This window comes from Anopheles merus, chromosome 2R, assembly GCF_017562075.2.
Source record: "Anopheles merus strain MAF chromosome 2R, AmerM5.1, whole genome shotgun sequence".
In the NCBI taxonomy this organism is placed as follows: Eukaryota; Metazoa; Arthropoda; class Insecta; order Diptera; family Culicidae; genus Anopheles; species Anopheles merus.
Window position 1 is genome coordinate 17,662,865 of NC_054082.1, and position 26,113 is coordinate 17,688,977.

The 26,113-nt window shown below is 49.0% G+C and overlaps 4 protein-coding genes across 6 annotated transcripts; all 4 read left to right on the top strand.

Annotated features, from left to right (window-relative positions):
• Nucleotides 1-1,142: 1,142 nt before the first annotated feature.
• LOC121589242 lies at nt 1,143-5,026 on the top strand. Of its 2 annotated transcripts, none has more exons than XR_006004283.1 (4): nt 1,143-2,369; nt 3,622-3,809; nt 3,931-4,157; nt 4,477-4,622. XR_006004283.1 is itself a non-coding variant. In XM_041907997.1 (4 exons), exons 1-4 carry the CDS (start codon nt 2,060-2,062, stop codon nt 4,567-4,569), a joined length of 693 nt encoding a protein of 230 aa, XP_041763931.1. In that variant the 5' UTR covers nt 1,149-2,059; the 3' UTR covers nt 4,570-5,026. The 2 variants fall into 2 exon arrangements, 1 of the variants encoding a protein (XP_041763931.1); XM_041907997.1 differs by having other exon boundaries at nt 1,149-2,369; nt 3,931-4,032; nt 4,477-5,026.
• A 1,022-nt stretch (nt 5,027-6,048) lies between these two features.
• LOC121600006 (alpha/beta hydrolase domain-containing protein 17B) lies at nt 6,049-9,767 on the top strand. 2 transcript variants are annotated; one of them, XM_041928226.1, is made up of 4 exons: nt 6,049-7,468; nt 8,371-9,006; nt 9,119-9,251; nt 9,327-9,767. In XM_041928226.1, the coding sequence occupies exons 1-4, from the start codon at nt 7,455-7,457 to the stop codon at nt 9,408-9,410; spliced, it is 867 nt and encodes a 288-aa protein (XP_041784160.1). In that variant the 5' UTR covers nt 6,049-7,454; the 3' UTR covers nt 9,411-9,767. The 2 variants fall into 2 exon arrangements, with proteins under 2 accessions (XP_041784160.1, XP_041784171.1); XM_041928237.1 differs by lacking the exon at nt 6,049-7,468 and adding an exon at nt 8,016-8,213.
• A 6-nt stretch (nt 9,768-9,773) lies between these two features.
• LOC121600005 lies at nt 9,774-14,451 on the top strand. The gene has a single exon (XM_041928210.1). It carries the CDS (start codon nt 9,774-9,776, stop codon nt 12,045-12,047), a length of 2,274 nt encoding a protein of 757 aa, XP_041784144.1. The 3' UTR covers nt 12,048-14,451.
• Nucleotides 14,452-19,453: 5,002 nt separating this feature from the next.
• On the top strand, nt 19,454-25,229 carry LOC121590236 (endochitinase). The gene is made up of 9 exons (XM_041909720.1): nt 19,454-19,525; nt 19,631-20,310; nt 20,380-20,577; nt 22,320-22,613; nt 22,685-23,160; nt 23,206-23,221; nt 23,567-23,681; nt 23,822-24,428; nt 24,502-25,229. The coding sequence occupies exons 1-9, from the start codon at nt 19,459-19,461 to the stop codon at nt 25,115-25,117; spliced, it is 3,069 nt and encodes a 1,022-aa protein (XP_041765654.1). The 5' UTR covers nt 19,454-19,458; the 3' UTR covers nt 25,118-25,229.
• The last annotated feature ends 884 nt before the right edge of the window (nt 25,230-26,113 follow it).

The window sequence follows — 26,113 nt, forward strand, 5'->3', positions numbered from 1 at the left end:
CACGCGTGGAGATATTAACTGTGGACCGCACACGCACTATTTTTAGTGTCACCTTTCCCCCCCCCCCCCCCGTGCCAAACCGGTTATTGGGTCGACAGGGTGGGGTTGGGATTAAACAAGGAAAAGCCGCATTATCAGCAGCTTGTCGACAAAGTATGGGGGAGAAGGGAATTTGTGGCGTGGAAAAGCTGATCGATGTAAGGTGTACCATGAGCGGTTGCAATAAATCAGCCACACAGTTTAATATCGTGTCTTGTTGCCTGCCTCCCCGCAGCCTAAGTCGCATTTTGTTGTGTGTTTTTCGTTGCTGTTCCGGAAATGGAACTAGATACGCCACACTTGTTGACACGCCGGAAAAGGGTGTGAGATGAAAGTGGCTGTTGATGTTGATACCGTAAAAGGGAAGATGGTGCATGGTTTTGTCGCCTTCAGAACGTAGTATTGTGATCACCTTGATTAGGCAAATGGCGTTATATGGATGGAAATGGCAGCTGGGTGGATTTCTAAATAAAGATTCCCATGAGTCAGCGCAGCTTAACCCACAATACGACAAAACAAACCTTTTTTTTCTATAAAACGTTATCTAATCCGATTCCACTGCTAAATAGTGGAACCGGTTTCATCACACTACCCGCTGGAAGAAATAAACAATATTGCCACCGCTACACTATATTGTGGTAAACAAAATTAACCTCATTCCCGTTGCCGATCTAGCATGTAGCGTAACGAACCGACAAAACCGTTGCGGGGAATTGGCATGCACTATGATACTACTCCGGACACACACACACACACACACACACACACACACACACACACACACACACACACACACACACACACACACACACACACACACACACACATATACTGCATCCATCCGGTATGGTCCAGTGCTGCAGTTCGCTAGTTAGAGTGCTGCAAACACACCCACTTTGGTCTGGCATGCGAGGGGGAAAACCGGGCGAAAAGGGGCTACGCTCCGCGAGAGCGCACTGATAAGCGCTGTACAATATTTACGACGTTATTACTTCATTGGCAAACGGTGGGCCGAGTCGTTGCATATGAACAAATAAAACCACCACCTTCCTCCATCCGACGCCATTTCCCTTGAATAAGCGCGCTCATATGCATGCAAGTGCAGTGTACTCGCGCTTTAAAAGCAATTGTGGCTGGTGTTAAGAACAAAATAAACAAATCGTAGAAAAGAGGGGGGGAAACAATATACATCCCCATACAAACACGCTACGCCATCCGATAATAGAATTACATGTTCGAGATGTTTTATTTCAATAACACACCACACAACAGCGAGAGCGAAAAAATGGTAAAGTCCCTGAACAAAACAAAAAAAAATACCCCCGATAGGCACACCCGATGCATACGGGTTTTCGGGAGTGCGGAATGGCGCCCTGCTTGGAATGGGGAGCAGAATGGTGGACGGTTGCAATGGACGATACACAGGTCCCCCGCCCCGGGTGTTTGAGCTGTAGCCGGCGCAGCGTTGGTGTTGGTGTAGCAACGGGCAGATCACGGCGCGAGGGTGAGAAGCCCCAAGCACACCAGCAGCAAACAATAAGCACCATGGTGGCGATGGTGTGCCGATGGCGTTCGCGCTAGTGTGCGAGAGCGCGAGCGCACCGGACTGACCTACTCGATCGTTGCCCGCAACGGCGCGCAGATATTGTACAGCGTTCGAGCGAAGTAGACGTGAAAACCCGCAGCGAAGGCAGCTCCGACTAGAGACGTTTTTATTCTTGTGAGAGTGCATTACAGAGGAGAGTGCTGTGACGTAGCAGACCGTTTGAGGCGCGCGCGCGTGTATGTGAAACCCCCCTTTTTCCTTGATTGTAGTTTTGCTGGAACCATTGTGCCCGCGCGTGTTTGTGTGCATGTGCAGCGTGAACCCGTTGCAAAAGACAGAGCGAAAGTACGAACTAAAAGCTTCCCTTAACGAACTAAAACTTGAAACAAACAACCGTACATTCGAACCCCCATCGAACTGCTTCCGGTGTGCAGTAAAGTGCGGTGCAAGAGCTCTACCACAGCAAGCGACACTATGGGGCTGCTGCGACGAAACAGCTTGAACATTGGCCGCTGGTTTCCGGCCGGCAAGCAGGAGTCGGCGGCTGCGGTCGCTGCCGCCGCTACGCCACCATCACCACCGGCCGGTGCGACCGTTGGGCCGCGGGCCAGCTTCGGCAGCTCGGTCGCGATACAGAAGCTGCGCGAGAGCAAATGGTTCGATGCCGGCGAGGAGCGCATCTTTTGCGCCGTGATCGAGAACGGCTTCATCGTGGAGGTGCGCCGACCGACCGACCCCACCGCCGACAGCTGGTTCGGGGTGGTTTCGATCGAGCTCAGGAAGTGTAAGTTGTACCCCCGAAAGGGATGTTGGTTGCTGTGTTCTGGTATCGTTGTTTTTTTTTTTGTTCCCTTCTGCTTAGTAGAAAAGTCATCCGTCCGTTCTTTGTCAACTCGCGCGCGTGTAAGAATATTCTCGTGACCAGTGTGCACTACAAAGCGTGATATTGCACTCCCCCCCCCCCTCCCTGGGGGAGGGGGCAAGCAATGGGGGTTACTTTCGGAAAGGGAATGATGCACCCCCTAACCTCCCCCCTCCCTCCCTCTCCCGGGTAATGAAGGGAGGGGCTGTGTAATTTAATGCAGGTGATGAGGTGGCAACCGGTTCGCTATTTTTAGCACCACATCGTAATACCCCAAGGGGTGGACCCGCGCGCAGTAGGGATTGTGGAAGGAAGGGCGTATCAAATAGCGTCGCGCCCTGTGATGGCTGTGTGTGTGTGTGTGTGTGTGTAGATTTTGAAGGCCGCTGCACCGGACCCGTTTGGGGCCGAGTTGTTTACATGCTAAGGGATAGTTGTGTGATACCGTGTCGTGTGCTCGTGGAATGGGAAGGAGAGTGAGGAATTTGTTTGTGCTACCTAGCACCCCCTCTCGCCACCCCCCTCCCCCCCCATCGATACACACACACACACACATCAAAGGCCATTTGCATTGCGTTGTATCTCACCATGGTGGTCACTGTGCCCGGGCCCTGGGGGTTGATTATTTACGGGTTTACACTCGGTTGCACCGGTTGAAAGTGCATCCATGCAAATGAACCTTCCTCCTCCTTCTCCTTTCGTTTTCCCCCGCCTTTCTGTAAGCAAATAGTTTTAACCAGCAACGTAGAAAAGGCAATTGTTTGTGGTCAGGCATCTCAGCCGCCGGCGGGGTGGATATGATGAGGGGTTGTTTTTTTTTTATGCATCTGTCTGGGACTTTTGCTTCGTTCATGGCGACGGTATGCTAATTAACCCTTGTAATACTATCTCCCTCTCGCTCTGTGTCTGTGTATGTGGGATGAATTCCATTCTCACGAAGGCTAGAGCGCGCCTTTGCACTTGATGCTGACGCTTGGCGCCGGGAGGCACGGCTAATTCTAACGAAACGGGTTATGCAAAACGACGAGTGGGTGGTGGTCGCCCAAGTGACGCCATCAGCTTACTTTCGAGCACAAGCAAACCATTCCTACGCACTTCGATGACTTCATGATGATATGCTATATGTGTGTGTACGGATTTTTTTAGTTCTTTTTGTTTGCAACATTATTTACAGCCGAACTGAAACCAACGGCAGAGCACGTCAAAATCTACTCGGTGCGCATGAAGGAGAATGAGAAAAAGCCGATGAAGGTGTACTGCGTGACGCTGGCCAACCTTTGGCAGCAGGGCCACCAGCTGCGGATCAACAATGTGGCCGACCGGACAAAGAAAGCGCACCCGGAGAAAGACATCTTAGCGCAGGTGAGCGTTTTGCCAGCGGCCAGAGGGTTTGTCTCACTGGGAAGCATCAATCAACTTTAATATGTCTATACTAACGCAACGGTGAACCGTTTTCTTATCTCCCGACCCGACTCGACTGCAGATAAAGTACGCCTCGAAGTGCCAAATGCCGTTCCACAACAGCCAACACTTTGCCGAATTCTGTCGGTACGGTGACCGGCCGCAGGATAGCCGGAAGCGACAAGTAAGTGCGTTACTGAAACGGTTCGAGGACGCATTGCAAGGAGCGCACAACAGCTACTTCTGAGCGGTCACACATACGACCGCGATCCTACTACCCCCTGCCTGGAGCCTGGAGCTCGCCGAAAGGTTAAAACCCGTCTTCATACCTCTTGTTTACACACTTTGTTGGTCCGCTTTGTTGGGGATGTGTTTTACCCTTTTTGCTCTGGGTGATGGTGATGGTGGTGATGGTGGTGGTAGTGCAATAAGCTTATCGTACAGTTCAGTACACGATTGCACACGCGCAGATAACAATTTAAAAACACTTAACCCCTCTCGGAGGCTTAAAAGCTCTCCGTGGCGTCACTTATCACGCTACTGCTTCTAACACTTCTAACTGCGTTTAATTGCGCATAGACATGTAATTCCATTTTCGTATGTTTCGCTTTCCGCAATTTTTCAACAGATTTCCGACTGCGCCAAATGGGGTGGACTCAATATGGGAGCGACGCTCATTTTCATGGAAATGCAGAAGAAGCAAAAGTCACTATCGCACTAGTGGTGCCCCTGTATTAGAGTAGTGTCCCCGCGGTAGGCCGTCCAGCCCGCCAGCCAACACGCAATGCTATTGCAGCATTAGAACTGGTCGTTTAGTTGTTAAAGCATTTCCGCAGCCGCAAACCGGATGAAGGAGAAGAATATTATTGTGATCTTCTGTCACGCTGTACCGTTTAAGGGAACGTTATATCTTAGCACTTTGTTATGATCTTGCGATGCTGAGTTGCAGTATCGCGCATCGTACATCGTAGGACGTAGTTTATTGTTAGGCCATAAGAGAGACAATCGGCGGCTGTTGATTGTTTTGATTGTATCATATTTTTTGTATCATTACCAAAGCCAGACCGTAGTAGAAGGATAAGGACAAATTACCTATTTTATACTTTTATCGAGTGTAATGTATTTGAAAACAACGAAAATAAAAGCAAATGTGTCACAATAGCAATATAAAAAACGGATGTTGCCTTACGTTGATTCATGTTGCGCGATTCATATCACATATATTGCTAAACCGAGTATTCAATTTAACCTATATTTTGGTGTATTCTTATGGCAAAGGAGTTTAGATGATTAAGCCAAGCCGGTCGCGATGAGGTGGTCGAATCGATCAACTTCATCTCCCAAGTGCCACAAAACCACTAAACGACCGCAAAACATGGTCTAAACGGCTCAAGCTTTCATCCTAAAAGGAATCTAAAAAGACTTCGTTTAGCATACGATAAACAACTGATGCATTCTAATAATAGCCAAAAAGCTTGTGGCGTCATCTGTTGCTGGGATAGCCACACAGTGGAGCTTTCTTCGCTTTGAGAGCTTTCTCCTTCTCTCTGCACTGTTGTCAATTTTTACACATAATTCGTATCATAGACTATCGATCTACGGTGCCCTTACATCGGCGGGGCCCAGACGACTGCCTAGTTCGCATACCGTAAAAGCCGTTGGAACAAATCAGTGAAGCAAATTAGTAAGCTCAATAGGTGTTTTTTTTTTCAATGGAAAATATTTGATTTTCCAGTCGTTTAAGCTTAAGCTGTGGTGCTTGGACTTAGTGTCAAATTAAAAGACTTTTCTTGCTAAATCGCCCTTTACATGTGTGTAGCTAATATTATCCGTATATCACTTGAAAACTTTTACAAAACTCTCAAAAACCTTTTCCAACAATCATGTTCCATTGGTACTACTAAAAAAGAATTTGAAATTTAAGCGTTTTTAAAGCGTTTCTAGTGCCGTTCAATTTGATTCCGGTAGAATATTCACTCTCGTAGGTTGTTTATTTTTTTATTTTTTTTGTTTTTGAAAAAGCTACCCTGCACGAAATCTGAATAATAGTCATTAAATCGTTCATTAAACGACTTCATTCCAGTACCATCTTTTAGTGCATTTTTGTGGAACACCAACGATTCGATGAAAAATAAACATCGAATTGCGATGATTTGTTGTCCAATCGCTTTTGACCACTCCAACGCCCATAGTTCCGCTGTCAAACGCTGTTGTTGCTTTCCGTCTCGGCCCTTCGTGTGGCTGCAGCCTGAGCGTGCAGTGATGATTAATTAGATGTAATGCAACAGAAGGGCGAGTGTGTGTAGTGTGTGCTGTTTGTAGTGAAAAGTAGTGTTAATTGATTCCACGCAACAAACGCAATAGCAAACCGGGACTCTAAACAACGCCGCAAGCCAAACACACGCACAAAACATTCGCATTTTCGTAACACACACACAAACACGCATCGAGGCGAAAAACTCCCACAGCGCTACAGACAAGTGTGTGGGTGCGTGCGTGCATGTGTGTTTGTACAGAGAAGAGCCCGAAAACGGATACAACGCACAACGCGAACAAAGCACATAGCAGGCTCAAGGATTTGTTGTTTTCCACTTGTAAAGTTGTGCTGTGACGTATGCAACTCCGAGACGGCAGGCAGCAGGGCGGAGGACAGTGGCGGGCTGCATTAGTCATGTAAAGAAAAGTGTCCCGAAATCAATAGATAAGGCTGAATGTGGTTTACGTACCGAGACAAGGCGCGCGCGAGAGAGAGAGAGAGAGCAAGCGATAGTGTGTGTTTTTGCTCGCCTTCCGTTCTGCCCCCGTAAGCGTACTATCAGCGTTGCTTCTTCTGTCAACAGAACCTTTTTTTTGCGCGCCCGTGTGTGTGTGTAGATGGGGGTAGGCAAAAAGCCCCTTTCTCCTCCCCCCTCAGTGTAGTGTGTAGTGTTTTGATTGCAATCGCACAACGGCCCAGAGCGTAGTGATTTCTTCGTAGTGTTGTCGGCGCTGTTACTTCTCTTCCGTCTTTGCGCTATCTCGTAAGGCGTGTTGCTGCTGCCGAAGAGTGAGCCATTCCAGGCAGCAACAACTAGGAAGCAACCGGTAGAGTACTACCCTTGTCGATACGTTTGTGTGTCCTTGTTTTCACCGCCCCCCGTCCCCTCGAACGCGGCTGCTTTTTTTTTGTCTTCTTCTGTGGGTGATACCGACGCGACACGTAGACAAAGCAGGCTGCGCGCGTACAAACGAAAAGAGAGCAGTGTTTGTGTGTGTGTATGTGTCTGTGTTGGGCTAAATCGATAGCAACGAAGCAACCAGCAGCAGCAGCAGCATCAGTCCCCAGACGCCGTGTGTGTGTGGGAAAACAGCGGTGGAAAGCGAACGGCGTGAGAGAAAATCTCGTCCGTCACACCGGCGCGTGTGTGTGTGTGTGTGAGGTGGTGGAAGGAGCGAAAGGAAGAACAAAAAAAGCATAATTAGGCGACGGACAGCAGGATCTGTGCGTTGCAAATCTTCGCCGTGTGGATGCAATCAACACCTGCAGCGGCAGCAGCACCAGCAGTAGTAGTAGTGTAGCGGAACACCTCCACCCCATAACCACCACCCACCCAGCCAGCCACAACAATGAATGGGCTAAGGTGAGTAGTGAATGTGTATGTGCTGTGGTACAATCGGCGTGGGAAGATTTGAAGAAAAGAAAAAAGATTTTTCACAGCCAGTAGCAAACAAACAGCACAAGCGAGAGAAGGGGGAAAATGATATGAATTTTTCTTTCTAACCCCCACTTTTATCGATTATCCACTTCCGGACGTGTTGTGCGTCTTATCTCGTTATGACGAGTGTCCTGTTTTTTTTTTCTTTTTTGCCACACACCGCCAAGTGCACATATCCTTTTTCCGTATGTCCCCTCCCTTTCCAGCAGCGTCCCACCTGAGCGACCCTTCCAGGGGTCCTCGCCGTCACCGTGTTTGATGGATGAATCGATTGGCAGTAGAGGTGAAGCGGACCTGACTGATTTCTCTCCCCCAGTGCGCCAGGCACTCGGCGTATTAATCCCAGTCACGCATATATTGGTTTGATAATAATGTGGTACTGCGGAACGGCCCATAAAGCCGCCCTCCACAGCACCCTCCCCACCCTCAATGCAATCCCCATAAGCCCCCTCGCCCGTGTGGCCCGTTTCACAACAGTGCGCTAATTGCCCGTATCAGTCACAAGACGAACGACGGTCTAATACGCGATCATAAACGTTGCGCCGTGTTAGCGCGATAGTGCGCCATTCCCGGATTGGCTACAACAGCGCCCAGTACCAGCCGACTGCGATCCAGAGCACCTTTTGCCAACTACGACGACGGCGGCAGTAAACAATATGGGATTATTTATGTAAATATTGTGGCAATGTGTGCTCTCCTCTCCTCTGGTCGCGACACCCTCCCCACTGTGTGATTATTAGTCTGTGGACGATATTGGATACAATGCAACGCAACCCGCCAGTGTCAAAGTTAACGTTTTCCCCTTTTCTCCCCCGTTTCCTTCCCAGCTTCGGTGAGCTGTGCTGCCTGTTCTGCTGCCCGCCGCTGCCGGGCCGGATCGCGGCCAAGCTTGCCTTTCTGCCGCCGGAACCGACCTACAACCTGACGCCGATCGACGAGTCGAAGGCAAAGTACCTGCTCAGCTTCAACGAGCGGGCCGAGTGGCCGTACTCGGAGCGCGAGAAGGAAAACGTGGAGGGGTTCTTTACGCGCACCGCCCGCGGCAACAAGCTGTCCTGCATCTACGTCAAGTGCACACCGAGCGCCAAGTACACGCTGCTGTTCTCGCACGGCAATGCGGTCGATCTCGGCCAGATGAGCAGCTTCTACCTTGGGCTGGGGCTGCGCATCAACTGTAACATCTTCAGCTACGACTACTCCGGGTACGGGATGAGCGGCGGCAAGCCGTCGGAGAAGAACCTGTACGCCGACATCGACGCGGCGTGGCACTCGCTGCGCACCCGGTTCGGCGTCAGCCCGGAGAACATCATCCTGTACGGGCAGAGCATCGGCACGGTGCCGACGGTCGATCTGGCCGCGCGCTACGAAGTTGGGGCTGTGATCCTGCACTCTCCCCTGATGTCGGGGATGAGGGTGGCCTTTCCAAACACGAAGCGGACCTGGTTTTTCGACGTGTTTCCAAGGTTGGTTGGCGCGTTGGGCGGCCGTTGCGGTACAAAATCGGGCGTGTGAAATAATCGCTATTTTCTCATCTTTTCTCCCCCATCTATCACACACACACACACACTCGCGCAGTATCGATAAGGTGTCGAAGATATCATCGCCGGTGCTGGTGATACACGGCACGGAGGATGAGGTTATAGACTTTTCCCACGGTTTAAGCATCTACGAAAAGTGCCCAAAAGCCGTCGAACCGTTGTGGGTTGAGGTGAGTGGCATGGCGCTTGTCCCCTGTCCTGCTGGTGAACGCAATGTTAACCAATCCTTCCGTTTTTTTCCACAGGGAGCCGGTCACAATGATGTGGAGCTGTACAACCAGTACCTGGATCGGCTGAAGAAGTTCATCGCGGTCGAGCTGGGCAACTGACAATTAAAGCATGCCTCCTCCGGTCAGCTGTCTTCCTCGTCGGCCGGAGCGGCAGCCCCGAAAAGCCCGTCGCAGCGCCCGGCGAAGGCGGGATCGGGCAAGCGTACCGCGGGCGAGGAAGCGACCCCGGCCGCCACAACCAGCACAACCACTACTAGCAGTAGCAGCACAAGCGGTGGCGGTGGCGGCGGTGGCCCCACCAGCGGTACGGCAACGACCGGAGGAGTAGGCGGCGGCGGCGGAAGCTCGTCGCGCAGTGGTAGCGAAAAACTGTTATAGCACTCGTTGGCCGGGCCAAGCGGCAGCAACACGTACAGCAGCGGTTGCAGCTGTGGCAAAAGCACTGGTACGCGATCGGAAAAAATGTCGAAAAACGCTTCGCACAACAACACCACCCACTCCCATCATCATCATCATCATGCACAGCACGGTCACCAGCATTCGACGATTAGCAGCAGCATACGGAAGGAGCTGGCTTCCTACGAGAATCCCTACCAGACGCAGGCCGGCGCTGCCGGCGGCGGGGGCATGGTGCGCAAGAAGCCAACCAAACGGAACGCCAGCACGGAAAGTCTCGATCTGTTCGACTCGAGCTGTCCGCCGGAGGAGTGCAGCTGTGGCCTGTACTCGCCCAGCTCGATCAACGGCGGCAAGGGGTGCAGAAAGTGTGCCAGCGCTTGTGATACAACCGGCACGACCAAGTCGGTTCCATCCTCATCGTCGGTTCAGCAGCAGCAGCAGAAGAAGCATAACTCTTCCAAGTTTAAGGACGCTTCAACGAGCCCCAAATCGAGCAGCCCGCTGAAGGCGATTGGGCAGCAGCAGGAGTGCCGTAGCCCCAAAATTGAAGCCTCCACCGATACAAAGTTTGATTTTAACTTTTCGCCCAAAACGGAAAGCCACTACCGGCGCCTGTCCTCGCTGAGCATTAATTCGTCGGGCGGCCACAAGCATGCGGTCACTGCCAGCCCCATGAAGCAAGCGGCGGCTGGCGGTGGTGGTGCCGCCACTTTGGCCGCCTCCTCCGCAGCAACCAGCCCGAAGCTGAGCCCGCAAAAGTTAACACCGGTGAGAACGGCGGACCATCAGCGCACGCTGGAAAAGTCGAACTCGCTCGGCGAAAGCAAACCGCCGCGGATGCTGCGCAATACGCGCAGCCTATCGCCCCGGCCGCCCGTACGCCATCAGCACTCGATTATGGTGTCGGACGAAAATGACATCATCTCGGTGAAGCTGTCGCCGAACGAGGAGTACTGCGATGACGAGGGCACGAAGCGGCGCGATTCGGCCAAGAAGGCAGAGCCGAAGGGCGAGCAACGGGTGGCTGCTGAAAGCAAGGGTGATTCGTCGACATCGAAATCGAACACAGCAGCAGCAGCAGTCAACGGTGGCGGTGGTGGTGGTGAGAAGGCAAAAAAGTTGAGCGATTGCTTGAAGAGCGCTAACAACAACCGCAGCACCAGTTGCCTGGTGTACGTGCCGTCGGATCCGTGGACGCGCATGTCGGCCAGCAATTCGCCGCTGCCGTCGCTGCCGAAGCAGCAAAAATCCAAGACGCTTGATAACAGCGCCAAAGCGTACGGCAAACCGTGCCTCGATTACATGAAACACTCCGACCCCTGGGTTTGGCGCTCGAACGTGAACCTTCCCGAGCGGGTATCGGCAAAGGGAACCGGAGGGGGCGCGAAGAAGCGGAATGCGGCGGCGTTGCCCCATCAAACGAAATCGCTCACCAGCACGGTGAGCCGCGATGACTCAGACGTTGCTGTGGGCGGCGGCAAGCATCAAGCGAAGCTGTGCCAGCAGCAATCGCTCGGTCGGTTCGAGAAAACGCTCACCATACCGGGCGTGGACGGGAGCTTCGATGCGCGCAAGAAAATCACCCGACCGAAGCTGCAGCGCTCCAAGTCGCCATCGTTTTATGAGGACTTTTTTCAGCAGCCACCGGCTGGGGCGGCCGAAACGGGCACGAACAAATCGCCGCAAACCGGCTCACTAGCGCTTGCCAGAAACAAGTCCATCTCGTCGCTCAAGATAGAGAAGAACGCTTCCAACTCGAACCTGAACGGGCACGGTAGCAGCAGCGGTGGGCTTATCAGCAATGCCATCAACCACAGCAGCAGCAACACGAGCAACAGCGGTAGCTTCAGCAGCTACAACGGCAACGGTTCACCGACCGGCCGGAAGCAACCGTCACCGAAGCTTAGCATACCGCCGGCGACACAGCATCTGGCATCGCCAGCCAAGCAGTCGCTGCAGCAGCCGGAGCCGACGAAAGCGTCGCTCAACCTGCTCAACCCGAACATGCTGCAGCCGCGGCACAGCTTCTCCACCACACCCTCGCAAAAGGATGACGAGCTGCAGCTGAACATCCGGCGGCTGAGCGAGCAGATGAACAAGTACAGCCATTCGGCCGCCTTTCCCACGCCGCCGGCCTTCCTGAACGATACGATCCTGCAGCAGCAGGTTGGCGCGAGCAAGAAGGTCGGTGGCAGCGGCGGCAGCCTAACGGCCGGCCCGACGACCACCGCCAGCACCACGGCCGGCGGCAGTATCAGTGGGCTGAACGAAGCCTCCCAGCGCAAGACGGCTTCCCACTCGAAGATAAACGAGCCAATTCTGGAAACACGCTGCTAGATTGAACTTCGCACATCGATTGAACAAGCAGCTTCGAGGCAGTCTTGTCGATGGTGTGATGATGGTGATGATGGGTCAGGAGGAAAGTTGCATTTGTTTGTAGCTAGCAAAAATTAATTGAAAACATTGAAAACCAACTGCCGGATTTACACTGGAATTTGGCACACCACCACACCACCACCACCACCACTGGCGCGTGCGGCAATAGTCGCACATTACATTGATTAGCCGAAGGAAACTGGTAAAGGAATTGGAACGAATTGACGCGCGCGCGGTGTTTTTGGAGGCAAATTGGGTGATTATGTGTGTGAGTGTGGGTGCGTGTGCGTGTGTGTGTTTGTGTGTTTACTTTTATGCACCGCCACACCGAATGCAAACCGTTTTTTCGAACCTTTGAATGTTGATGATAAGCACAAGCGAAGAAGGGGGCACACAACATCACACAGTCTGATTATTAAGAACAAAGCGCAGTAGTAAACGTTAAACACAATCATTATATCATTCATCTGTGGGGTTTGGGGAGGGGAGACAGACGTGGGCGGCAGCCAGCGCGATCAATAATACTAGTTTACGGACGATGACAAATGGAAAAAAAACACAAGGGAATATCATAAGTAAGAGTTTTAGATGCTAAGTGCAAGATTCTGTGCAGCAGGACGAAGCGACCGTCTGAGAGATCAACCAAACTGAAAGAGATAGAGAGAGAGAGAGAGTGATTGAGAGAGGGGAAACGGAATAGCAAAATTTAACAACGATCACATAGACACGATCGTCTCGCTAGGCTAAAACTTGTTAAACCTACTTACCGCGAATTGGGATCGATAAATAGCAAACAACACGGATTGACTTTATCAGTTAAGCAAAAGCGATGGGGTGGCACACGCTCGCCTGACACGCGGAAACACGCGGCACGCGGTTAGAGCGAATGCGGTGACTGCTTTGTGCGCAACTAGTGTGCCAACAAACGCGAGCGTGCAAAATGTGACTTGCGTGAGTTACGGTGTACGATCATTTCTGCAATGGTTCAGAAGGGTGGCTCGCACTTTACATATAAAAAAAGACGCGCTCGGAAGTGCAATAGTGAGGAATGCATTCGTTGCGAGACGGATTTAAAAACAAAACGTATAGCATATACATATACATATATTCTAAAGTGTAAAGAGTTGGAGCAAGTGAAGCGGCGGCGGCGGCAAGGCAACAAGGAATAGAAAGCATTGAGGACATTGAAGAACTCACCGCCTCCCCTCCTCTTCCCTTTCCCGTGTGAAGCAGAAACACACAGTATTACACACTATCGGATAAATACTGCGCTTTCGCGTTCTGCAGACGTTAATATTTTGAGGATTATGCTTAACATAATGCGCGGGCACTTTGATTACGATTTTACTTTAGCGTTTCGCGCAGTGCTTGCGTTCAGCAGTTGCGTGTTTGCGATCAGTTCGGTTTCCCACATTCAGAGTAGATCTGTTCTCGGTTGATAACGCGAGGAGGTAGATCTTTAGTTTTACTTGCATATTCGCGACTTATTATGACACCTTTAAGCGTTTAAACAGTTTAAGTTGACAAAAAGACAAAGTTCTGGAAAATTGGCCACCCCACACTTCGCTAAGAACGCGTCTGCTTAGCGTGTGTGTGTGGGTGTGCTTACTAGTTATGGCAAATTTATGTTGATCTTTGGCACGTGGCTAACCATATTTCCTATTGCGATAGGACACACACACGGGAGCGAGAGAGGACACAGGTCGTGTGCAAGCAAATGCACAGAGCTTTGGGCCAGAGCAAGGGAGCGGTGCATGTTTTTAACAATAAAATGACACTCCCACTGCCAACACATACCACAAAACCAACAGCAGAATCACATCATCATCACGTTCCGTTACGAATATCAGGATTAACTCTAGTTCTCGTGTCATCTGTATGCACGCATCTAATTTTCTCTCTCTCTTTTTCTCTATTTATCTAAAACGCACTTTTACCGGCTTGGAAACGTATGGTAATTGTACATATAAGACTACTTACATCCCACAGTGTGTGCCCGTACGGTACACCTTCTCTATCCAACCTCCTCTACCTGGTGGTCGGTCTGCTGTATCAGCGGATGAGTCCCTTCGATTCCTTATGCGCACACACGTTGGTTCCGGCGGAAGGGAGGGAAGGCAAGCGGCGGATTGAGGGTTTTTCTTTTGCTGCAATGGCACATTGAACATTGATTAACAGAATTAGTGTAATTGAGAGAGAGAGAAAAAAAGGATTTATCGTTTGGGACCCTAGTCCATTACGCTTCTGAGGAACCCTTTTCCCTCCCCGAATCATTGTACCAAATCTTTCAACCTCGTAACGGGAAGCGGTGCCCCATGAGACGTACTCTATTTCATGATTAACCAATAAAAATCTCGACACGAAAGATACACGGAGAAGAGTGTACCCTCATGACACAAATCCGAAAATGGCCACCTTTTTTTTTTTTTGATAGGTGCCAACGCTTCGCCAGTATACCTCCACAACAAACTAATGAACACCTACAGTTTCTTAGTTAACCGACCACGGCTCTGTAACTCATTTTTATTTCATTCGGTTTTCATAACGGAGGTAGATCTTAATTCATGCAAAGAATTATTTTCATGTAAGTCATCAAAGTTCCGCAGAATAATGCAGCGTCCGCTTGCCGACGCCGTTGTGTCTCGCATTTTATTGCTTCTTCTTCTCAGCCTGTAGAAGAATTGTATTGATTAGTCACTGAAAAAGAATATAGCTTGGATTCAGTTTCCTGTTTACCTTTTATTCTGTAATACAGCACCTTGTGTGACTTTCATGATATTTTACAAGCCGAGGCCGGTAGCGTTTGCTAACAACGCGTGCGTTTCCCGGCAGTGACTGTCGCTTGTGTGGGAATCTGTTGGAATTTGTTTGTGTTGGAAATTGCTGCTGTCAAAATTTATACGTTTATACTGCACCGTTTAATTCGTTCATTGCTTCAACACTTGGGGGTAACCGCGAGGCCACATGAGGTGAAATAGGTAAAAGTAAGGCTCAGGGCGGTGGCAACGCTCATCCGATGCGATTTTATCGGACGCTTCTGTCAAACGTTATTTCGGCTCATATTGCGAAAATTTGAATGGTTTAACCATTATAAAAAATAATTTCATATTGTTCCTACATAACCTGCATGATTACATTGACAGTTAAAATTGGATGCGAAGATCCGACGGAATCAAAAATTTTTGATTCCGTCGTACGACGAAATCGCACGTCCGACGTTATCTGTCAAATCCCATATAAATCTCGTCCGATAAAACCGTATCGGATGAGCGCTGCCAAGGGCCTCAGCCCTCTACGTTACGCAATCCTTACACCGCTTCTAGACGACCCAACAAATCTTCCGCGACAATTTTTTGCGACACTTTCTATCTGTCAAACCGTCCTTGTTTTAGCACGAATGTATGGCTTACTTTGATTGTAATGTCGCGAAACGAACGTGAATTTTTTAAATTAACTAAAACATTATCTATTATCTCTATGAAGTTTTGCAGGCATTCTGAAATGAAATTTTGAACATCTGGAGACGATGTTGAATCGAAACACGGATTGTTCGCGTTACAGCGGCGTTATACATAACGCCAGTGGCTCGCAACCCAAGCAGCATTTTGGCAGCACCAGGTTGCCATAGTCGTCTAAGCCGTTAAATGCTTTTAGCTTGGCGATAAAGCATGGCTCACTCCTAAAATGCATTCTGGCTATTGATACATGCCGCCCGAAAGTATAATATCAACATAACCAGCGAAGGTAGGTAACTCGTTGTAAAAATGTTTTAACGGCAATGGTAACGTGAAACCAAAATGTTTTTGGCGTTACGCCAGCGTATACGAATAGTTAAAATAAGGGGTTGTGTCTGTAACGTAATTTAACGAATAATCACAAATCTAAATCAATTGGTCCAAATAAATACACGTTCCAGTTGGATACTTCTGATCAAGGTCTGTATAGGAACGAGGACTAATATTATCCAAAATCGGTTTGACCATCTTGAATGCCATTAAAAATTCATCAAACCCTCAAACAAGTATTAATACAAGAGGCATAAATACACTTCCTGTAAAATTCATGAACCAAAAAACAACCTTCTTGCGATGACCAGACCGATTCATCACTATAATCACATTCAAAATTTCAATCAAAAAAGGCTTTCAGATGTCAAACCGTCTATAGCGAGCTTTTGTCTACTTGTGAAATCGTAGTACTCCTTATGATTCTAATAACGACACAATTTAATTTTCATCCCATCCATATAACCTAGGGACAATTTACCACAATACAGTTGTTATTCTGTGGTCGGGGTTCATTTTCAAGTCTAAATTCGGGCTCTGTAATTTCAGAATTAGAATTAACCACCCAACTAACAATGGATAACAAATGTACGGTTGTTGAGTATACTAGAGAAGAATTGAAACAGGGATCATTTCCTGATTATTGAATAAGTTACCCATTTCTAATTAGTTACTTTGCTCCGGGTACTTTGGGGAAAAATTGATCATAATCCCAGTATGTCCGTAACTGTTAGTTGATCTCATACTCGTGATTGTGTTAAGAGGATTTGTAAGGTTGAAAACGAAGGAAAACGATTTGCAAACTAGCTTATTCAAATTATACAGTGATACAAGATCGGATAAGGATGGATACAGTGCTCAAGCAAGATGTTCATATTTCGTGATCAATAAAGCGTATTGTGACGGTAGCAAACTGATCAATATTTTCACTAAAGAGTTGCAGTCATAAATACAAACCCCCTTAATCCATCAAGCAACAAGTTGATTCCAACTGTGGCACAACAAGGAATTTCAGGACTCACATAGTAAGGCAAAGCGATCGTCTACCATAACACACACCAGAATGATCGAGTCGCATCGAGTCCTTTTGTGTACTGTGCAGTTGCAGTTTTTGAAATTAATCTCTTTCATGCATTGTGCCCACATTTTAACATGCATCAAGTGAATACATGCCCTCACTTTCCATCATCCGATCCGCAGCCGTTGTTTTTGTTCTTCCGATTGTACATCATTCTTCCGATAAATTCATTCCCGCGCGCGATCGAGCAGTACGATGTACGATCTAAAAATGTCAAACACGCAAAGCAACTCGCAAACATACACACAGAATCTCACCCAGAACTAATCCGAGCAGGTTTGCAAAAGGTCCCGAAAATCGATCGGCGAGGCCGGGAGCCCGCCCGATCCATCCCGCGAGGAAGGTCGCCCATCAGCCAAAGGACCGGTTGTGTTTTCGGCGATCGAACAGCCTTTCCAGCTGAGGCCGCCGATTCGCTTGTCCAGCTTCTGCCCCACCCAGTTCGCCCTCCACCACAGAGTTGTGTTAATATTAGCTCTGTACAGAGACGAGCTTCCAGGTCCAGAACGACGGTTCGATCACCGCGTAAGTAAACGTTTGAAAGACGCAAGGAGGACACCAGAGCGAGCGGGAAAAGGAAGGAAAATAATAACACAAAAAAAGTGGAAAATAAACCAACCCAGATTTCGCGCAGATTCTCGGCATTGGACCCAGAACGGCAGAAGAGACACACTACCACACTCCACCCTGCCTCTGTGGCGCTGGAATGGCATTCTGGCAGGCCGCCGTCCGAGCCGATCGGTGCCAGGTGCCGAAGAGGTATAAATACGGCGGCCAGTTTGCGCTGGACAGCTTATTAGTGAATTTTGCGTCGTCCAAGTTGGATGGGTAAGTAGAGTGGTTGGTTCGCACTGGCCGTGTTGCCTCGGGTGTGCCTCGGTTCCCCCAGCAGTACGCGATCAAAACGCAGCAACGAGCCAGCAAGTTGACTTGCTCCCATCGGCCAAGATCAAGTTCAATGGCAGCAATCGTGTGGACACTGTGTGTGGACTGTGTACAGTGTGTATGTGTGTATAGCGGATTAACGGTATTTGATCGGTCTCGGTGGCCGGCAGTAAAGATGCCGCCCAGTATGATGTGTCCTCTCTTGCTGCTTTTGCGCATGGAATATGCGTATGATCAGTATCATTTGCATAAAACAAACATAAACAACATACCGTGTTGAAGAAGGGAACCAAAACACAAAACAAAAATGAAGACGACTCGAGAATAGTTATTCTGTTGCGGGTGGCGATTTGAATTATTCAGCACCGTTGCCGGATCGATACTGCTGCTGCCAAAGCGAAGAATCGAGAGGAGAGAATAAACACAACGGAAGAATAAACACACCGAACGGCTCGTGGCTCTTGGTGCTTGGTGATTAATGACCGATCATTAAGTACTTATGCAACGTTTATCGTCCACACTGTGTACGATAAACATGTTTCCGAACGGACCACGGGAAAGGAAGACGACACTGAGCGCATGTCGGGTGGGGGAAGGCATTTATGCTATTAAGTGGTCATTTTCCCACACTTGAGATGGGAATGGCGGTGTGTAAGCTGGCACTTGCTGCTGGCTAATGTGAATACGATAATTCTGTGCTTATTAAGTGATAAACGGGCGGCCGTGTTAAACTAGTAACATTGGAAGTTTGGAAAAAAACATGTTCAAGATGCAGCAAGATGTACTTAGGAACTGTAATGTTTGAAGTTATTAGTAGCAATTATTTTTTAAACAATAATCCATTATTATTCTGTAGTTGTTATTTCATTTAATTACTTGGATATACACAGTAACTGTAATTGGTCAAAGTCGGCCTTTCACATGCCTTCATAAAGGATTAGAGCTGTATTGTGTGCGCTATTAAGATCCAGCAGGGGATCAAACCACACCCGGGCGTTGTAGGAATCGGCGCATGTACTATTAGACCATCAGGCGCATTGCCCGATAAGGTGTTAAAAGAGAACAATATTCAAAGAACCAACAGCATTTCCACATTTGTTATTCTCTTCTACTAATGCAGTTGGCTGGCCAGTTTCATGCTGTTTTGTTGTTGTTATGTTATGGAAGGAGCATAAGGAATGTTTTATCCAATAACAAACTACTCAATACCAAATTAGGGAATTGAGATTGAATTGAGAGAATCTCAACACAAAATTGGCGAATCGACAAACGTTAGAAAATAATGCAAAACTTGGTTGGCCACTTTTCTGTGAATTGATCAGACCTTTTTATCGGCCAATTTATGGATTTATGAGATCTTAAGCTCCAAGAAAGTGTGAAAATTTTACATTAATGTTTGAATACATGCTGATTAAATATCTTCCTTATCAAATGTTAGTTTTATACTTATTAACAACACTCCGTGCATACGAAACCGTCCACCGATCGCTCTATGGCTGTTTGTGCATGCATACCGTATTTAGGAAGCGTTGCATTGTTTCCCAACCCTTAACTGAAAGCAATAAGTAACCATCGTCCCATCCCTTCCCTTCTCATTGCTCATTGCCTATGCTGCTCAGGTGCAATGTTAGGCCAGTCACGGACAGTGGTTCTTTGTTTGCTGGCGGTTCTTCCGCTTTTAGCAGCACAAGGTAAGTAAACGACTACGGTTGCGGTGGCCCGTGTTGTTCCCCAGTCTAATCAACCGATCCGATAGTAACAATACACAAAAACCCCGTTACTTCATTCCACCGCAGGACAGAAAGCACGTATCGTTTGCTACTTCAGCAATTGGGCAATCTATCGGCCCGATGTCGGCCGGTACACGATCGATGACATCCCGGCGGAGATGTGCACCCACATCATCTACTCGTTCATCGGGGTGGACGACAGCAACTACCAGGTGCTGGTGATCGATCCCGAGGTCGACCTGGAGCAGAGCGGGTTCCGCAACTTTACCGAGCTGCGCCAGCGGTACCCACACGCCAAGTACCAGATAGCGGTCGGCGGTTGGGCAGAGGGTGGCAAAAAGTACTCCCAGATGGTGGCGGTCAGGGAGCGGCGCCAATCGTTCATCTCAAGCGTCGTCCAGTTCATGAAGGTGTACGGGTTCGATGGGTTCGATCTGGACTGGGAGTACCCGGGGGCGGCCGATCGGGGCGGCAGCTTCGGCGATAAGGATAAGTTTTTCTACTTCGTCGAGGAGCTGCGCCGGGCGTTCGATCGGGAGGGCCGCGGATGGGAAATTACGATGGCGGTCCCGGTGGCCAACTTTCGCCTGCAGGAGGGCTACCACGTGCCGGAGCTGTGCGAAAATCTGGATGCCATCCACTGCATGACGTACGATCTGCGGGGTAATTGGGCCGGGTTTGCCGATGTGCACAGTCCGCTGTACAAGCGGCCGCACGATCAGTGGGCCTACGAGAAGCTGAATGTGGTAAGTAGGTACTCTTGTTCGATGAAGTGAACGAAAATAACGAATTTGGTTGGGTTGGGCTCTCCCCAGAACGATGGTGTCCAGCTGTGGGTGAATTATGGCTGTCCGCCCAACAAGTTGGTCATTGGAGTGCCATTCTACGGACGGACTTTCACGCTCAGTGCCAGTACGACCAACCCGACGCTTGGGTCGTACATCAACAAGGAGGCGGGCGGTGGCGATCCGGGACCGTACACGAATGCAACCGGATTCTTGGCGTACTATGAGGTAGGTGCGATCGGGACATCTAGATGATAAGTAATTCTTTCCAGATAATAGATCTACATTAACGTTAATTGATCTTTTGAGCTTTATATATCGAACTGATATTTCCAACTGAATACCCTCAAGTGATGCAAAACTAATACATACGGGGCGAGTACCGGCTTCGAACGACGAAATCCGTTCGACGCTCATGAGAGAATGAGAATCATGAGATACAACTGTCAATCATTTAAAGACGTTTATATCTACGATTCAAGGATGGTAAAGTTTTGAATTTTGATCTTTTTTGCCGTTGGTATTGGATTTCATTCGTTACATCATTATTGGATGATTTGTTATCAATTATAAGGCAGCTTTACTCACTTTCTTGAAATTTTAATTGAACTTAGTTCAAATTTAGGAGGGACGACAGGATTGGATTTACTTTATAAAAATGTATAAAAATACTGATTGATTTTATTTTAAAGAGTTATAAACGTTATTTACATGGTGAAAATGTTTTGCAATATTTTTCTATAAAGTTTTCAGCACTGTAACAAATCAATGCGAAAAACATTAATCTTTATATATATATTATTATGTTATTGCATAATACTTTATGTACTTTCTATTTGTAGGTATATAATATAATATAATATTATATATATAGATCACAAAACATTTTCAAAATGTTACATACCTCTAAGTTCAATTTACTTCAATCATTTAAAGCAAAATTTAAAGCAAAACGTTACATTGAAAACAACATTCGTTTCAAATCCGCAGCGCAAAACCTCGCGGATTTCTCCCCATACAAACGGGAACGTTCGTCCCCGGCAGGTAGAACTCATTCTTTCACGCGCTTCTTACGGTCTCTCAATGGTACGTTATTTTAAAACTGAGCGCCAAGTGAGCGCCTTCTGACAACCGCGGCGAACGGATCTCGTCGTTCGAAGCCCATAGTCGCCCCGATAAACTTGATCAAATCATCATCTCCATACAATTTTAATATAATTTCGATGGGCTCTTTACTTGAGTTTGGTCAATATCAGATAGAGAAAGGCTCTGGCGATTACTCCGACCCTCGCTGTTGTTAGAGTGTATCAGCATATGACGGAACTATACTAGTGTTGGCGGTATCGCTCAACTTACTGTTCTCCAGAGCAGCGCCTATGACTTCGTGTCCTTTGCCATCATTGGACATTTAAATCCTTAGCAAAAGGATGGCTTATTTTAAATGCTATCTTGGCTTATTCGGGTCGATCTGGTGGTACAGTCATCAACTCGTACGACTTTAATAACATACATGCCCGTCATGGGTTCAAGCCCCAAATAGACCGTGGCCCCATACATAGGACTGACTATCCTGCTATGGTTACAATAAGTCACTGAAAGCCTAGCCCACTTCACCAGGCAGGCCTTGACCGACAACGGTTGTTGTGCCAAAAAGAAGAAGAAGAGATCTTCGGCTTATACATTTCCCCTACGCTCTTGTCCACTTTTAGCCAATCAAAATAGTCGTAGCTGGTAGTCGTATCACATCGAAACATTTAGACATATTAATTGTACTCTGTTCTCTTTCCAATCACATCTCCAAACTTTCTATTTTTTCCTTCAAATCCTAGTTTACGTAAGCACTAGTTCTGTTGAGTTACGTTCTAGATTCACAATACTATGGTTACTTAAACTTCTTTTTGAGTAGTTTTCACTCAAACAACCTTCAATGCATAAAAATTGAAATAAAAAACATAACGATTGTCTTCCAGATCTGCACCGAGGTGCAGGACGAGGAAAAGGGCTGGACGAAGAAGTGGGACGAGGTGGGCCTCTGTCCGTACACCTACAAGGGCACCCAGTTCGTCGGTTACGAGGACGAACGGTCGCTCCAGCACAAGATGGACTGGATCAAGCAGAAGGGGTACGCCGGCGCCATGACCTGGGCGATCGATATGGACGATTTCCACGGTCTTTGCGGGCCGGAAAATGCGCTGATGAAGGTGCTGTACGATGGTATGAAGGATTACGTCGTGCCCGAACCGACCGTAACAACCACACCAAGGGTAAGTGTGAGGAAGAGGGGTCTAAAAGAAGCCTTTTTTAAAAAATGGAATGTTTCACCTGTTCCCTCCAGCCGGAATGGAATCGACCACCATCCACAATGTCCTCGGATGGGGAGCAAACAACGGCCACACGTCCTGCCACTACCACCACTACCTACAAACCAAGACCGACGACAACGGTTGCCCCAACGACAAGGACTACTACCGCCCGGCGAACCACGACGACCCGCAAGCCCACCACAATTCTGCCCCCGGACACCGATTCGGAGGAGGAGGACCGGGAGCCCGCCATGCCGCCAGCCGCACCCGAGCGCGAGGATGAGTCGGAGATCGATTGTTCCGGCTACAAGGACTTTGTGCCGTCGGTCGACTGTACCAAGTACTATCGCTGTGTCCACGGCCAGCCGGTCGAGTTTGTGTGCAAACCGGGCACCGTCTTCCACACGGCGCTGAACGTTTGCGACTGGCCGGAAAATGCGGACCGTCCGGAATGTCGCACCAAAGCGAAACTGATCGAAAGCCCGACCGCGTACGATTATGCGGCGCTGTAATCGCAGCCGCTGTGTTACACACTATCAACGACCTATTTTAGGTTGCCGTGGTTTTATGTAATAATTTGCACAATAAACAATCTCTCTGTCTCTCCCTTGGGTACGATCGATCGATCGCGATCAAGGCATGCTGTGCGAGTGGAAACCTCTTTTTGTAAACAATATTGTCCTTGTATTTCTTGAACTCACACACTCAGACACTGCAGCATGCAGAATGTCGTGCGACGCTCTCGCTGGCCGGTACGATGGAGAGTGTACGGTTTTTTCCGGAAACCAGTTTCTTTCCCGTGTATGCACTCCGGACGGGGCAGTGCGGGTGAGGTGTGTGTGTGTGTGTGCCGATGCGCGACAATCCCACTGCCCTCGGCCGGTATAGTTAAAACGTCACTGTTATTAGTCTAGTTGCCCCGCGGACACGGTACGACACCTTCACTAGCACCGGGCGTGATTCAGTCGTCGCGCAGTGCTTCAGGTGATCACACACTCGCTCTCTCACACACAATGGCAGCTGGCCGAGGTGCGTAACATGGGGAAGGAGCAGAACCAGTTTTTTTGTTTTGGTTTCTGTTGTTATCTCTCCGCAAAGATTTACTAACCCGCGCTAGTGTGTGCGGTGCGTTATCGTGCATTTGTTTGGCTCTGTTTTTCTCGCTCCAGAAAGAAGCGTCCTTTGGACGATCACCGTCGGTTTGCTGCTGCTCCAGCGGCAGTGCCACAGCCGGCTGATCTGCCACTACACGACCTGGTCGCAGGGCCGGGCCAACCCGTACTCCTACCGGATCGAGGACGTCCCGGGCGATCTGTGCACGCACGTGGTGTACAACTTTGTCGGCGTGGACAGCGAGGAGTACGAGCTGGCGATGCTGCAGCGCGAGATCGACATCGTGCAGAATGGGTTCGGGCGGTTCATCGATCTGAAGCAGCGCTTCCCCGACCTGAAGATGTACGTGGCGGTCGGGGGCTGGGATCATGGCGGGGCACCGTTCAGCCGGATGGCGGCGTTTCGCAATCGGCGCAAGAAGTTCATCGAAAGCGTGGTCAAGTTTATGGGCCGGTATGAGTTTGACGGCATTGAGCTGGTGTGGCTGTACCCGGGCAGTGTGGAGCGGGGCGGCACCAACAAAGATAAGGACAACTTTGTCTATCTGGTGGAGGAGCTGAAGACGGCGTTCCTGAGGGCGCGACAGCCGTGGGAGGTGGCGATCCAGGTGCCGGCCGACCATACCCGGTTTGAAGTGGGCTACGATCAGAGTTTGCTGTGCGAGTGAGTCGCCCGTATTCGGAGTGCCCTGTCCCGTGTGGCGTTTGCTAATGTTTGCTTTCTTCTCCCAACGCAGGAGTGCTGACTTTGTGCACATTGCCGGGTACGATCTGCGCGGCTCGTGGGCCGGCTTTGCCGATGTGCACAGCCCGATGGCGGATCGCCCGCACGATCAGGGCATCTACAAGGGGCTGAACGTGCAGGCGGGCGTTGAGTCGTGGCTCGCGAGCGGATGCGCCCCGGAACGGGTCGTGCTGGGGGTACCGTTCCTCGGGCGCACGTACACGCTGCGCAACAGCCAGCAGAACGGTCTCGGTGCGGTGACGACCGGCCCTGGTCCGAAGGGTCAGCATACGTATAGTGCGGGCTATCTGGGGTACTTCGAGATCTGCCAGAAGCTGAAGGCTGAACGTAACTGGCGCACGGTTTGGGACGCGATCGGGCAGTGCCCGTACGCGTACCGGGGCAACCAGTGGATCGGGTACGAGAACGAGGAGTCGCTGAAGGAGAAGGTCGAGTTTGTGAAGAGCAAAGAGCTGGCCGGCGTCTATGCGTTCTCGCTCGATCTGGACGACTATCGGGGCAAGTGCGGCGGTGAACCGTACCCGTTGATGCGGACGCTGGCGGGTTTGCTGAAGAAGGAGCACCAAAGCATAATCGGGTTCGCGTTCGAGCGGGGCGATGATAAGTGAAGCGGGAGAGAGTGAGAGCGAGAGATTACATTTAAGTTAGTAACGTTAAAGAAAAGTAGGTGTTCCTAACAGCTGCACGGTATTCTAATAAATGCTTATTTATCTCTTTTAAGCTGTCTCCTTCCATCTCATTCCAGTGCGTTATCACTTTGTTTATAGATAGAGTAACGAAGGGTTTAGATTTTAAAGATTGCTAAGGCGCATGATTCAACAACGAGGGTTTTTTCACATCAAACATCGTGTTGATAAAGGCATCGGGGCCAGCAGTGTGTTAGTGGCATCGTTCCTAGCGCACGACCGGTCACAGACAACCACAAACTCCAAAACAATAACATTCACCAGCGTCGTGGCGTGGGGATTTCCCGTCCGTCGCTTAGGGTTTCGCTCCCTTTAGTCGTCTGTATGCATCATCGCGTTTCGCGTTGTGAAGGAACGCGGGAAACACACGATCATAAAACCACGTTTGTGCGCCAACGAATACAAACAAAGCTAACACATACACACGCGATGGTGCTGCCGGTGATGTGAGATGCATAATTAAATACAGTGATGGCGATTTGCACGAATTTTCTTGTAACATTAGGAGTGCCAATAAGTTCGTAGTTTTTTTTTCGGGGTACCTTTTATCCGGTTATCCGTTAATCCGTGCTGTTGAGAAATGACAGTTCAATACAAAGGTGACATTGCGTTCCGAGGAGGATATTTGAAAAAAGCGGTTATAGGAGCACATGGTCGTAACAAAAAAACACTATAATTCATGGCAAATTTCAAATATTCTCATTGGAAAAACATGAAGTTAATAAAAAGTGGGTTATTTTTATAAAAAATAAGATAATTTTTGAAACTTTAATCAGGAATTGGTGATAAAATGAATCATTTGACTCATTATCCGTGTTATACGCATATCCGGGCGAGGTCAAGTCCCGAGAAGCCCGGATAAACGGCGCTTCACTGTATTTGATATAATTCTATTAACATGAATAATAATAATTCAGA

Excerpts from the sequence above, each read along its gene's own strand:
- LOC121600005 (XM_041928210.1), top strand. The coding sequence starts at position 9,774 with ATGTCGAAAAACGCTTCGCACAACAACACCACCCACTCCCATCATCAT.
- LOC121590236 (XM_041909720.1), top strand. The coding sequence starts at position 19,459 with ATGTTAGGCCAGTCACGGACAGTGGTTCTTTGTTTGCTGGCGGTTCTT. Across the intron at positions 20,311-20,379 it reads CCTACGAGAAGCTGAATGTG|AACGATGGTGTCCAGCTGTG; the intron begins GTAAGTAGGTAC and ends GGCTCTCCCCAG. Across the intron at positions 22,614-22,684 it reads CCGTAACAACCACACCAAGG|CCGGAATGGAATCGACCACC; the intron begins GTAAGTGTGAGG and ends TGTTCCCTCCAG.
- LOC121589242 (XM_041907997.1), top strand. The coding sequence starts at position 2,060 with ATGGGGCTGCTGCGACGAAACAGCTTGAACATTGGCCGCTGGTTTCCG. Across the intron at positions 2,370-3,621 it reads TTCGATCGAGCTCAGGAAGT|CCGAACTGAAACCAACGGCA; the intron begins GTAAGTTGTACC and ends CATTATTTACAG. Across the intron at positions 3,810-3,930 it reads AGAAAGACATCTTAGCGCAG|ATAAAGTACGCCTCGAAGTG; the intron begins GTGAGCGTTTTG and ends ACTCGACTGCAG.
- LOC121600006 (XM_041928226.1), top strand. Across the intron at positions 9,007-9,118 it reads TTTTTCGACGTGTTTCCAAG|TATCGATAAGGTGTCGAAGA; the intron begins GTTGGTTGGCGC and ends ACACTCGCGCAG. Across the intron at positions 9,252-9,326 it reads TCGAACCGTTGTGGGTTGAG|GGAGCCGGTCACAATGATGT; the intron begins GTGAGTGGCATG and ends TTTTTTCCACAG.